The sequence below is a fragment of the Macrotis lagotis genome, chromosome 2 (assembly GCF_037893015.1).
Source record: "Macrotis lagotis isolate mMagLag1 chromosome 2, bilby.v1.9.chrom.fasta, whole genome shotgun sequence".
Lineage (NCBI taxonomy): Eukaryota > Metazoa > Chordata > Mammalia > Peramelemorphia > Peramelidae > Macrotis > Macrotis lagotis.
In genome coordinates this window covers 131447762-131461336 of record NC_133659.1, presented here as the reverse complement: position 1 = coordinate 131461336, position 13575 = coordinate 131447762, and the positions used below count along the sequence as shown (strand labels likewise).

At 34.8% G+C, this 13575-nt stretch overlaps 1 protein-coding gene across 4 annotated transcripts in view; it reads left to right on the top strand.

Moving 5' to 3' along the window:
* LIN9 (lin-9 DREAM MuvB core complex component) overlaps positions 1–13575 on the top strand; it is an 81742-nt gene that overhangs the window by 58352 nt on the left and 9815 nt on the right. For all 4 annotated transcript variants that reach the window (XM_074222821.1, XM_074222820.1, XM_074222819.1 and 1 more), the window contains 4 exons: positions 6134–6267; positions 8563–8682; positions 9002–9103; positions 10655–10735. In XM_074222821.1, the coding sequence (XP_074078922.1) occupies positions 6134–6267; positions 8563–8682; positions 9002–9103; positions 10655–10735 (437 nt within the window). The remainder of the gene's footprint in view (positions 1–6133; positions 6268–8562; positions 8683–9001; positions 9104–10654; positions 10736–13575) is intronic.

Sequence of the window (13575 nt, the reverse complement as noted above, 5' to 3'; positions counted from 1 at the left end):
CTGCCCCCCCAGACTATTCATTTTTTATAACACTATATATAATAATAAATATAAGAAATACCATATGGAAAATTAAATTGTTGCAATGAGAATTTTTTTTAACTTGAATCTTGCCTTCCACTTGTGTCAAATGGCATTTTGAGGGTGTTGTGCTGTGTCCTGTACTACTATAAACCTCTCTACTTAGACTGCTCTCTGAAAACCTAGGGAGAGGTTCCTGGGATTTTAATCATTGCATTCAGAAAATGCCAAGATTGATGAGGTCTTTAACATCACTTCTGTAAATCTGTCTTTCTTGGCTGGTGGATGGCATTGGAGCTCATGAAGAACACATCAGCTTGAACTAATCTGTCAGTGACATCTACTTCACTTGTTGTTTGAAATCCTTAAGGGTATTCTGACTGATTGCAGTTGAAAACATTCCAACATGAAGTTTATCTAACACCTTTATTTTCTCACTAAACCACATCACTGACTGTACCCTTAGGCTTAAAACCCAAAGGACTTTCACTAACTTTGAGTACATAATTGCAGCACAAAGGTTTAAAAAAAATGTAAACAGTGAAAATCTGCATCAAAAATATAGGATGCAGGGGCAGCTAGGTGGAGTAGTGGATAAAGCACCGGCCTTGGAGTCAGGAGTACCTGGGTTCAAATCCGGTCTCACACACTTAATAATTACCTAGCTGTGTGGCCTTGGGTGAGCCACTTAACCCCATTTGCCTTGCAAAATATCTAATATATATATATATATGATGCTTAGGTAAAGTCTCTTTACTACTGGTATATACATGTTGTTTTTCCAGAGTTACTTGCATGCTATCTCCCCTGTTAGACTGTAAAGTCTTTTAGGTTAGGAGCTATTAATGCTAATTTTTATTTCTTTGTATTCCCAGTGATTAACATAGTCCTCCACACATAATAAACAATAAATGGTTGTTTACTTGAAAAAAAATACAAGATGCTCTTTACAACAGTAAAGTGAATGAAGTTATGTGCATTACACTTCTCATTTTTTTCTCTATTTTGCATAACTGCATATGTGCCTATATACCATTGTAAAAGTGAAAATACTTGAAGTCAGGAAAGTTAAAACATGTGAATGTTGAGGACTGACTGTTTATTTCAAAATAGAATTCAAAAAACTAATAAATAGGGGGCAGCTGAGTGATGCAGTGGATAGAGCACTGGCCCTGGAGTCAGGAGGATTCAAGTTTAAATCTTGCCTTAGACACTTAATAATAATAATAATAATAATCACCTAACTGTAGACCTTGGTTAAGTCACTGAACCACCCCCCTCCCCAATTGCCTTGCAAAAACAGAAACTAATAATTATTAACATTAAGATGAAATTTAGAATTGCCTAGTACTTACCAAATAAGTAAACTGTCAATGCTTTTAAAAATTGGGGGGGGGGGCACAAAGCCAAGATGGAAGAGTAAAGGCAAGAATCCCAGAAGCTTTCCCCCAGACCCCTCCAAATGCCTTTGGATGATGACTCTAACCAAATTCTAGAGTAGTGGAACCCACAAAAAAACTGAGTGAAATGATTTTCAAGAGCAAGATAATTCGGAAAATCTACAGGAAGGTTCTCTAACACCAGGGTTAGACAGGCCTGCAACCCAGGCCACGCCAAAGCAAACTGCCTCCAGCCATCCAGGAACAGCCCACAGGGCACCTGAGTCCATGAAATTGGGAGCATTTTCCAGACTTCTCAGTCTGGGACTGCCAAGAACACCTTGGAAAGTCAGCAGGAAAATTCTACCACACCAGAGTGAGAGCAGAGCAATGCCCAGTCCAGTACAGGCCTAAGCACAGACCCAGCCCCAGGAACAAGTTGTAGGCCTGCGGAGCTGCCTGGCAGCTGCTTCCAATGTGCTCAGCCCTTGGATTTGTAAGGGGGTCGGGGGGAGAGGCAGAGGTCTCTCTGCTATCCCTGAGGCAGGACTCTGTCTGGGATCCCACTCTCAGGAAAAGGAACTTTACTGCCAAAACAGAGCAGGCACCCTCACAGTTCCAGAGCAGAGGGGGGGGCTTGTGGTCATCCATAGCCCAGAGCATAGGTCAGGAGAGCAGTCGGAGCCTCTCATAAGATCTTGGAGAAATTGAGGTCCTGGTAGGGAGTGTCCCTAAAAACAGCTGCATAAACCTTCAAAAGTTTGGAATAGCATGTCCTCTACTCTGGGAGCAGAACCCCACCTTAATAAAGAATTAAAATCAAGTCATAGACTGAGGAAATGAGGAAACAAGAGAATGAAAAAAATCTGACCATAGATAATTATTTTGATCATATGGAAGATCAAAATACACACTCAGAAGATAGCAAGGTCGGGGCTTCTGTATCCAACGCCTCCAAGAAAAAATGTGAGTTAGTTTCATGCTATGGAATTGCTTAAAGAATATTTTGAAGATCAAGGGGGGCTGGGGAGATGAAAGAAGAACTGAGAAGAGAAATGAGAGTGATGCAGGAAAATCATGAAAACCAAGTAGAGCTTGGCGAAGGAATTATAGGAAGGTGCTGAAGAAAATAACATCTTAAAACTTGTTTGGGGTGCAGCTAGGTGGTGCAGTGGATAGAGCACCAGCCCTGGAGTCAGGAGGACCAGAATTAAAATCTGGCCTCAGGCACTTAAAATTACCTAGCTGTGAGGCCTTTGGCAAGCCACTTACCCCATTGCCTTACCAAAAAAAACTAGTTTGGGTCAAGTGGAAAAAGAAGTCCAAAAGGCCAATGAGTAGAAGAATGCTTTAAAAAGCATAATTGGCCAGTTGGAAAAGGAGATTCAAAAACTCTTTGAAGAAGATTATTCCTTAAAATATAGAATGGAGCTAAGAGAAGCTGATGACTTTGTGAGAAATCAAGAAATAATAAAGCGAAACCGAAAGAATGAAAAACTAGAAGAAAACGTGAAATATCTCACTGGAAAAACAACTGACCTGGAGAACAGATCCAGGAGAGATAATTTAAAAATTGGACTGAAAGTCAAAAATTTCTGAAAGTCATGACCAAGGAAAAGAACCCTAGACTTATTTTTCAAGAAATTTTCTAAGAAAATTGCCCTGATGATACTCTAGAAGAGAGGGTAAAATGAAAATTGAAGGAATCTACCAATCACCTTCTTAAAGTGATCCTGAAATGAAAACTACCTGGAATATTATAGCCAAATTTCATAACTCCCAAGTCAAGGACAAAATATTATAAGCAACTTTAAAGAAACAATTTAATATTGTGGTACTCCAGTCAGGATTTCACGGGATTTAGCTGTGGCTACATTAAGGACTTGTGAGTTTAGCATTTGACATTCCAGAAGGCACAAGAGCTTGGATTATGACCAAGAATCAATTGCCCAGCAAAACACAACATCCTTTTTCAATGAAACAGGGACCTTCAAACTTTCCTGATGAAACAACCAGAGCTGAACAGAAAGTTTGATCTTCAAGTAAAGGGCTAGGGGGAGCCTTAGAGGGGGTAGATTGGAAGGACTAATTGTGAGGGATTTAATGATGAGGAACTGCATGTATTCCTGTGTAGGAATATGATAATGATAACTCATGTGAACCTTCTCATTTATTAGAACAGTTAGAAGGAGCATATATAGACAAAGCACAGGAGGAAGTTGAATTTGAAATTAGAAAGATGGAGTTAAGGGCAAGAAAGGAATGTAACAAGAGAAAGGGAAAGGAGAGGTAGAATGGGTGAATTATTTCATATAGAAGAGACAAGGAATAACTTGCAATTGAGTGGAGGAGGGGGAAAGTGAGGGGGTGTGAGTGAGCCTTTACTCTCATTGAAAGTGGTTCAGAGAGGAAATACTCATTTGGGTATAGAACTCTATTTTGCCCTAGAAGAAAATAGGAGAGAAAAGGAATGGGAGAAAGGGGACAGGGGGAGGGGAGAATAAGGGTGATAGAAGAAGGGACATTGTGGGAGAGGGTAGTCAGATACAACAAACACATTTTTGAGGAGGGACAGGGTGAAAGGAGAGAGAGAATATAGTAAATGGGGGGGGAATAGGATGGAATGAAGTACAAGTAGTAATAACAACTGTGGGGAAAAATATTGAAATAATTTCTCTGATGGATGTATGATAAAGAGCTGATGGTTTCTGAATAGACTGAAACACTTTTTTTTCTCACTTTATTCTTGATTTCTTTCTTTGGTGCTAGGGGGAACTATGTCTACTTTTACATCATGATTATTGTAGTTAATGTGTTTCATGGCTACACATTTTTAACTTTCACCAAGTAACTTCCTTTCTCAATGGGGTAAGTGGGGTGGGAGAGAATTTGAAACTCAAGGTTTTGGAAGTAAATGTTGAAGCTTACTTTTTGCGTGTAATTAGGGTAAAAAATAAAAAATAAAAAAAATTGGTCATAAAATTTTTAGATCTTTTTTCCATCCTAATTTTGTAGTACTAATAACTTCATTTATTTTCTAATTATTGTATCATTTTGTTCACAAGTGCTATTCTAGACCTTGAAACTTGAAACAGTTAATCTGCTAATTTAATATAGCTTTATGTAAATTCCTCTGATTTGTACAAGTGGCTTCACAGAATTGCAGTGAGTTAGGTAATATGATAAAAATATTGTAGAAGTACCATAAAACCTACCCAAGTTGAGCCAAACTTAATAGTTTATATTCTATCTAAAAGAGAATAAAAGACAAATATTTGACCTAAGTGTATGTGAATAAAAATTTAGTAAATTAACAAGTGTATTTTTGAGATGGAAAAGTAGGTTAATGAAGGTATTAAGATTAGAGAATAGATAGTATTAATCAGAGTATTTCTTGAAGGAGGTGTGTTTTCTATAGAGGTAAGGAAATATCAAGGTAGATATTAGAATAAGACTTGTTATAAAGGAAAATTTTTAGGATAAATTAAACAGATGTAGGTGGGTAAAAGATGAAAATCAGTTAATAATTAGGGTGTCATAATGGAGAGCAAACTATCCAGAGAGACAGGAAGACCTATATTCCAAATCCTTCTTTTACCACATGCTAACTGTATGACCTTCGACAATTCACCTAACATCTCAGTGCTCTGGGATATAATCTTCATATGGGATATCTAGAGGACAAGGAAAAATGAGAGAAGATCAGAAATGTCAACAAGTAAATGTACACTTAAGATTTAGATTGGTATTTAGAGTAACTGTCAATTCTAAAATTCAGGATATAGTTGATGTTGATTGATCACTCAGTTCAACATAATATTCCTTATGGAAAAACTTTTACTAATAGAATCTCATAATTTTTGCTACCAGTCATTTCATATTTAAAATGAAGATCAGATTTCCATTTGGTTTTGTTTGATGCTCTTGATATATTTGAATTCATGACAAATTGAAGCCCTCATAGAATCCCTCAGTTTTACTGTGAAAGATCAGAAGTAATTTCATGTACTTTAGTAGTACTTTATACTCCTCCCACATACTTACAAACCACTTTGTATTTTTTCTGTATATGTTACTAAGTTGTAAATTCCATAAAGGTAGATAGGTGAGTTGATACTTTAGGATATTTATGTGTTTATTTACCCTACCACCTAGTATAGCTGCATGTGCAGTTGGTTAATAAATGTTTGAATTCAATTTCATTGAAAGTGCATGTCCTGGGGGCAGTTAGGTGGCACAGTGGATAGAGCACCGGCCCTGGAGTCAGGAGTATGAGTTCAAATCTGGCCTCAGACACTTAATAATTACCTAGCTGTGTGGCCTTGGGCAAGCCACTTAACCCCATTGCCTTGCAAAAAAGAAAAGAAAGAAAGTGCATGTATTTAATAGAAGTCCTTAGATCATATATTTAGAACTCAAACCCTCTTGAGATCATTTAGGTCAACCCTCAATTTGTCCTTTGATGACTATTTTATGGTTTGCCAGAGAGCAAACTATATTATTGAGACCTATCGTAAAGTATAATCAAGGCAACTGAGCATTGACTCCCCTTTTTAAAGTTAAACTCCATGATTTTTATTCCTCCTACTATCTTTGAAATGGTATTAAATAGTATAAATCATTGTTTACATTTATATACTTGTTAAGTATATAAAGTAGCCTACAGTAAAGTTTTATGTTTAAAAGTTCTTTGCATCCTCTGACTATTGTTATATCTTTATTTCTTTTCTCAGCACGATTGCGTGGTGTTCATGATGGCCTCTTTACTGGACAGATAGATGCTGTAGACACACTTAATGCTACTTATAGAGTCACATTTGATAGAGCAGGACTTGGAACCCATACTGTCCCTGATTATGAAGTTCTGGTAAGTAGTATTTCTAGTATAATTTTGGATGTGGTTTTATATTAAATATAGAGTATAAAATATTTACATAAGTTACATTTCATGGTAGATCCAAAACTTGAAAATGTATTGGAAGAATGACTAATGAATTCATATCCCATTCTTTGGAGCTGCCTAGAACTATAGAGGTGAGGGATAGGAATCTGTAGTGGAGGCTCATACTCCCAAGCCAACTTTCAACTTTCTGTACTTCCCAAATTGTTTTGTGTGGCTAAATATGCTCCAGCTGTGTTCCATTATCCAACATAGGGTTTAATTATGTAATGACTGTAGTGACTTCAGGATTATGCCTCAAACCATGTTATTCTAGGTTTTTTTAACTTGAGGATAAAAGAGTACCTTGTATTTCTGTAGAACCTTCTATTTTTAAAAGTGCTGTCCTATAAGAATTAAAAAAAAGTGTCTTGTGGCATTTTTTTTGTTCATATTTTGCAGATGAGGAAAATGATGTATAAAGACAAGTAATATATCCAGAGTTAAGCAGTAGGCTTGGAAATAAGGAACTGGCCTTGGAGCCAGGAAGGCCTGAGTTCAAATTCTGCTTCAGATGCATCCTGGCTATGTGACTCTGGGCTAATCACTCAACCTCTCAGTGTTTTAAGCAGCTCTCTGATATAGAAAAACCTGACTTGCATTGATGGTGGGAGTTTCCTAGTGATTTCTTGTGAAATTACAGGTCTAGTTCATATCTATGTTCCTAATATAGCCAAGATCTAAATGGAACTAATTAATGGACAAACTAGGCCCAAATACATATCTTCTGTCTTAATGCTTAAGTACTCCTCCTAAGTTGCTTGATCATTGTTTCATATCATAGTTATTAATTCAGTAACTTTATATTAATTGAATGTACTATGAACTTCTGTGATCATAACTTATGTTACTTACTCCTAAAAAAAAATCTCCAGGTTAATGGATCTAAAAATTAATTCGGAATGATTTGATTTCAATTTTTTCATGATCTAAATAATTGTAGTTTGCCTTTCTTAGGAAGGAACTGTCAACAAACATTTATTAAGTACCTAATTTCTTCCAGGCACTATTCTAAACTTTGGAATTACAAAGAAAGGCAAAAATCAACCAGATAGAACCCAGTTCTGTTCTTCAGGAGTTCACATTATAATAAGGGAGACTACATGCAAGCTGTTAGGTACAAAGAAGACATAGACAGGATACACTGGAAAAGCTCTCAGAGGGAAGACACTAAGATTAAGGAGAACTGGGAAAGGTGGAACGTTAGCCCTAAAGAAAGCTGGTGTGCCCCGCAATTCTAACTACAAGAAGAAAGTAAATTGCCAGTTTGCATTTGCAGAGACTCATGTTATTGTAATTATATTGCCCTTCTCCCCCAAAAAGATAGTATAGCTGTGCTTTTTTTTATGCTGCTCAGTGTTATGAAAGATCAGTTTTCAGCCAGGTGCTGGATTTAGTTCTTTGTTACCACATTGATAAAAATCAAGACATGAATTTGTCATTTATGAAAATAGATTATTTAACCTTTGAAACAAAAATAGAAGAAAATAACCATGTTCTCAGAAAGTTAACCATGTTCTCAAAAAGTAAACCATTATACTTGTCTATTTTGAAGGCTTCGCCCATGTACTTTTCTGGGCTTTGATGATTGCATTTTTAATAAACCACTATAGCATTACAAATAATTATATTTATGTATTACATATAAATACTTAGTAACTAAGTCTGCTTCCCTACAAAATTAATGACTTATTTCCAAGTCCTCTCTGATCAGAGATCAGTGTCGTAAGTCATATTAACCTTAGGATTATCACATTTAATAGATTAAAGTCTTTAAATTTACCTTTCAGGAAAGCATTTCTTCTATCTATATAATTTCCTCATAGAACTAATAAATAGTCTTCCCTAGGCAGAAAATCTTTTACTTTAGTTTTCATTAAAAACAAAAAAACCTACATCTAGACTGAACTAGAAACCTCTAAAGGTTGGCATCATTGAATTCCTGTGTCAGTCTTAAATTTTCTAACTGTTCAACTGCCCTAATCCCTCCCTTTTTACTTGATGTGACTTCTTATCCATTAAAAAATCAAACTCTTGAGAAAAAGCTAAACTTTTGATCTTTGATGGCTAACTTAGTGAACATATGTTAGTATACTAATTAATATAGTTATAAAATTCTTATACTGATTACATAATAATATAAATTCTATGAAACTTAAATTACTGGTAGGATGTTTTGAACTTTATAGAAATTAACATGCAGTGTTTTCCCTCTTCCAAAAGAGCAATGAACCTCATGAAACAATGCCAATTGCGGCCTTTGGACAAAAACAACGGCCTTCTCGATTTTTCATGACTCCACCACGGTTACATTACACTCCTCCTCTCCAATCACCAATTACAGTATGTAATATTCTGAAAATTTCTGTCAGTGTTTATTCATGTTGTTGAATTTAAATAATTCAGTATATAATTTAATATAAAATATAGCTCATATGTCATAACAAGTTAACCAAATTATTTTATTCCATAGGGCAATAATTGAAATGTGAACCGTTAAAGAAGCAGTTAGAAATATTTTTCATTGTATTTGGATTTCAGTGAAATGGGATTTGGTATAATGAAATTTGTTTTGTATCTGAAAAACTAAAAAGTTAAAATATATTCTTTTGAGCAGTAAGTTGTTAATTATCCCAACTTCCTCCACCCCCTTTTCTTGTAGGATAATGATCCTTTACTAGGGCAATCACCATGGAGAAGCAAACTTCCAGGTTCAGATACTGAAACATTAGGTGGTTTTCCAGTGGAATTCCTCATCCAAGTAGTAAGTATTGCTTTAAGTAGAGTGTGTAGCAAATTTCTTTATTGTCAGAGGTTTTATTTTATCATTCTTATAACTAGACATGTTAATATTACTTCCTATTCAAAATAGTATCAAAATAAATTAATTCTATATAGTTTTTTTTTGTCAGCACATACTGGTTCTAAGAACTCTAATTTTAACTTCCATTAAAGAGTAAATTAAAAACTTTCGTAGTAAATTTGATAACCTTTAATCTTTTGTGTTGAACTTACTTTTTTGTTATTAAAAACCTCATGATATCTTTCAATATATTAATTAATGAATACCTATGTAGGCAGAAGAAACTGAGCTCTTTTGGGGGGGATAGGGAGTTGGTTTTGTTGGGGGGTTTTTTTTGAAATTTTATTTATTTAAGGCAATGGGGTTAAGTGACTTGCCCAAGGGCACACAGCTAGGCAATTATTAAGTGTCTGAGTCTGGATTTGAACTCAGGTCCTCCTGACTCCAGCCAGGGCTGGTACTCTATCTACTGCACCACCTAGCTGCCCCTTAGGCGGTTGCTTTTTAAGCAATTTGTTTAATATAACCTATTAATTGGATGTTAAAAGAATCTAGAACTAAATTTAATTGTCAAATATCTTACTATAGTAATCAGTTTATCCCTGAATTACATGTAGTACTAATTCAGTATTGGCTTTTAAAGTAGTATTGTGAGTCTGTGAGCTATCAAATGGGTTATATATGCAGTCTGATACTTATCCACTTAGAGTTTTTGAAAGCAGAACTTTAACTTTGAGTTAGAATACCATTATAGTGGCACATTAGAACTGTCATTTTCACATCATAGCAACAGTTAACTTAAAATTTAGAGTCATATATGAAAATTACATAATTCTTTGATAGAGGACTCCAAATTAGAAAGCCCCATGAGAGGAAAGGTTCATATTTTGTGTGTGTTTGAAACTATATCTTCAGGTTTTCAAAGAAGTATAATGTATTACAAGCAAGTTTGGTGGAAAGAATACAAATCATATTTGTAATTGAAATATTCTGTTAATTAAAACATAAGTGATATGCCATAAAAAATCAATGATTAATTTTTTAGAGAAAAATATACTGTTTGTCAGGTAGATGGAATGACTTAAAATGAAAAATAACTGTAAAAAGAACTTAAGTTTTCGATATTTCCATTTGAATGGTGAAGATCAAAATGTCAATGTTATATTCTTATGTGATACTTACGAATCATAGTTTTTTAACGTATTCTGACATTAGCCAATAGAACAGTTTTTCAATACTAAGCATTCTCTTTGATGCTAACATTTTTAGCTTGATTTCCTAATTATAATTTTATTTCAATTTGGGGAAAAACCCTAGAGAAAAAAAATCATATTCCTTTGTGTCTCTTTTTGAGAACTACCAAAATCCACTATTTAAAATTATTGAGTGAAAAATTGGGAAGTGATGCCTTTTAAAATTTGTATTATATTAGACCTTTTGTAATAAACAAAAAAACATTTTAGTATTGCTTTCAATATATGTTTTATTTCTAAAATATTTATTTTTTTGTAGACTAGATTATCAAAAATTCTTATGATTAAGAAGGAGCACATCAAGAAATTAAGAGAAATGAATACGGAAGCAGAAAAATTGGTAAGGACATTTCTTTTTAGTTTTTTGTTTCAATTTAAAATGCTGAACTTTGCTATTGATAATGGTTTTTTAAAGTTTTATTTAAGAAAAAGTTGAAAATAAGTATAGTTTATAAGTATCTTATAGATGTAGCAAGTATGTTTTGGGCATATATGCCGTAAAATGAAATTCTAGACATTAAACTCCATTTCCCCATTGATTTCATATTTAAATGGGAATTGTTTGGAAAATAAGGTAATATTGACACCTGGAGGCTTATTGTCTCCAGGTCATTGAGAGCTGGCTCAATTCTGTCACAGTGGCAAGAAGCTAGTCACACATTTACTTTAGTTGATACTGTTTCATATGAGTAAAACAACAGCAGGAAGGGAAGCTTGCTTCTTATCTTGAAAATAGTTAATTACAGATGTTTAAACAAAACAAAATAACAAAAAATAACTTTTTTTCTTTAGCATTGATAAGACAGGAAAATGTTTTAGAATCTTCAAATAATATAAAATTTATTCCCTATTTTATTGACTTTATAAATTCAAATTTGTATGAGAGATAACTGATACTCTAAAAATTTTACATATAGAAAAAATGGAAATTGCAATATTTCACTTTTATCAAGTGTCTATATATGTATGTATATAGTACAGTGGAGATCATGAGAACACAGCTGGTGGAACAGTAGGTCATATTTAGGAAGGCAGTATAGTATATTGGCAAGGACCTCAACTCTGAAATCAGAGGGTCTGGGTTCACATCTCTGATACTACTTATATGACCTTAGGCAAGTCACTTCACCTCCCTGGGCCTCAGTTTCCTCATCTGTAAAATGAGGCAGTTGAACCTGATGACCTCTAAGAGTTGCTCCAGCTCTACATTTGTGATCCATTGAAAAAGAATGCTGGAACTCGTTATTCATAAATCCATATAATTTTAGAGCTGAATGGGGTGCTAAAGATCATTTAGCCCAGGGATTCTGACCTGGAGTCTGATAACTTTTTTCCCATTATCTTGGTAACTATTTCAATATTGATTGGTTTCCTTTATTTTATGCATTTACAACCATTATTCTGAGAAGGGACCCAGGGGCTTTACCAGATGACCAAAGTGGGTAGACATCTGTGACAAAAAAAATAATTAAGAACTCCTGATCTAGTCCAACACTTTCATTTCACACATAAAAAAACAGTTCAAGAAAGATAAGCCTTAACCCCATTGCCTTGTAAAAAAACACTAAAAAAAAAAAAGAAAGATAAGCCAACTTGGCTCACAATTATACATCTAGTATAGGTCAAAATATATTGTGAACTGAAAAAGGTTGGCTTACCTAATATACTGGCCTGAATATAAGGTGACTTTCCATTTCATAGTCTTTTTATCAAAATCTATAAATGTCTTACTCTTATCTTAAAATAAGCATTTATTTCTCTCCTATGTTTTCCCCAATACTCTTTTTAGACATCTCTAATAATCCCTATCAGAATCAAATTTTCTTCCCAATTGTTCTCCATCTACCCCATCTTTATAATATATTTGCTAGCAGAACTCACTGACTTCTTTCCCAGGCTCCTAAGTCTTTGTGGTGTTAAGTCCATGTTTCCTTTGTCAGTTTTACCCAAGTAGACCTTTTTGGTGGCAGTGTACCTTAACCATGAGGACTCTAAAGAGGGCATCAGACTGGGTTGTTGGAGCTCTCAGCTGGTCTTTTGCTTTGAGTGGAAGTTCAATCTATTCTGGAGGTAGTTGAAGTGATGTCATGACCACTGTGTACCTTGTAGGAACACTTCTATAACAAGTATCATTCCTTCTGTCCTGAAAGGGAAAACTTAGAAGGTACAAGTTCATACTTGTTTATCCAACTGTTCTGCTCCCAGAATAAATATTGTCTCCACTAGAAGGCAAATAAATTGGCAGGACAGAAGTTGGAATCATAGACTCAGATTAGAAAAGACACTTGAGATCATTTGTTCTTCCTCTTATTCATGATAGATTCAATCTCTACAACATATTTCCAATGTGAATAGCTCACTATTTAACAATGCAATGTTTACCCTTATTTCTTTTGATACCTGTAGTTATTAGAAAGTTCTTTCTTAAGTTTGAACCAAAATCTGTCTCCTTAAAACTTCCTTCCTCACCAATTTCCCCACTGGTCTTAGGTCTGCTTTCTGGAGGGAACAACAAAGAACAAATCCACCCCCTCCTCTGTGCAACAAGCCTAGTCTCCCCTTAGTCTTTTCTAAATTCCCCTAGTTCTTTGAACTGTTGCTTATATATAGTATGGTTTCTAGACTTTCTCTCATTGTATTCATTAGGCTATAGATTATTAATGTCTTTCTTAAAATGTGACATCCAGACTTGAGAATATTCCAGGATTAATCTGGTCAACACAAAGTACAGTGGAACCATTATTTCCTGTGATCTGAATTGCTATACTTCATTCATGCAACCTAAGATTGCACTGTCTTTCTTAGCAACTTTATCACACTTTTGGCTCATTTTCAGCTTAGGGTCAATTTAAAACCTCAGATACCTTTTCACATAAACTGCTGCCAAGCCAGGTCTTTCCCATCCTGTATTTGTATAATTGATTGGGTGAACCTAAAATGCAGGACTTGGAGATGTTTGCCTTCAGAGCCAGTTTAAGAGCCACACAAAAAAATCAGTCTCATTACTTTATAGTAACACCTCGTTTGTGAACAAAAATGGTATTACCCACCTTATTCATCAGACTTGACTCCAAATGATTTTTCCCAAAACTCAAATCCACCCTCAAAGGACAAAGATTTGTCATCATTGAAGATTTTCAAAAGAATGTGCTGCAAACTCTGAAGGCAATTTCAAAAGAG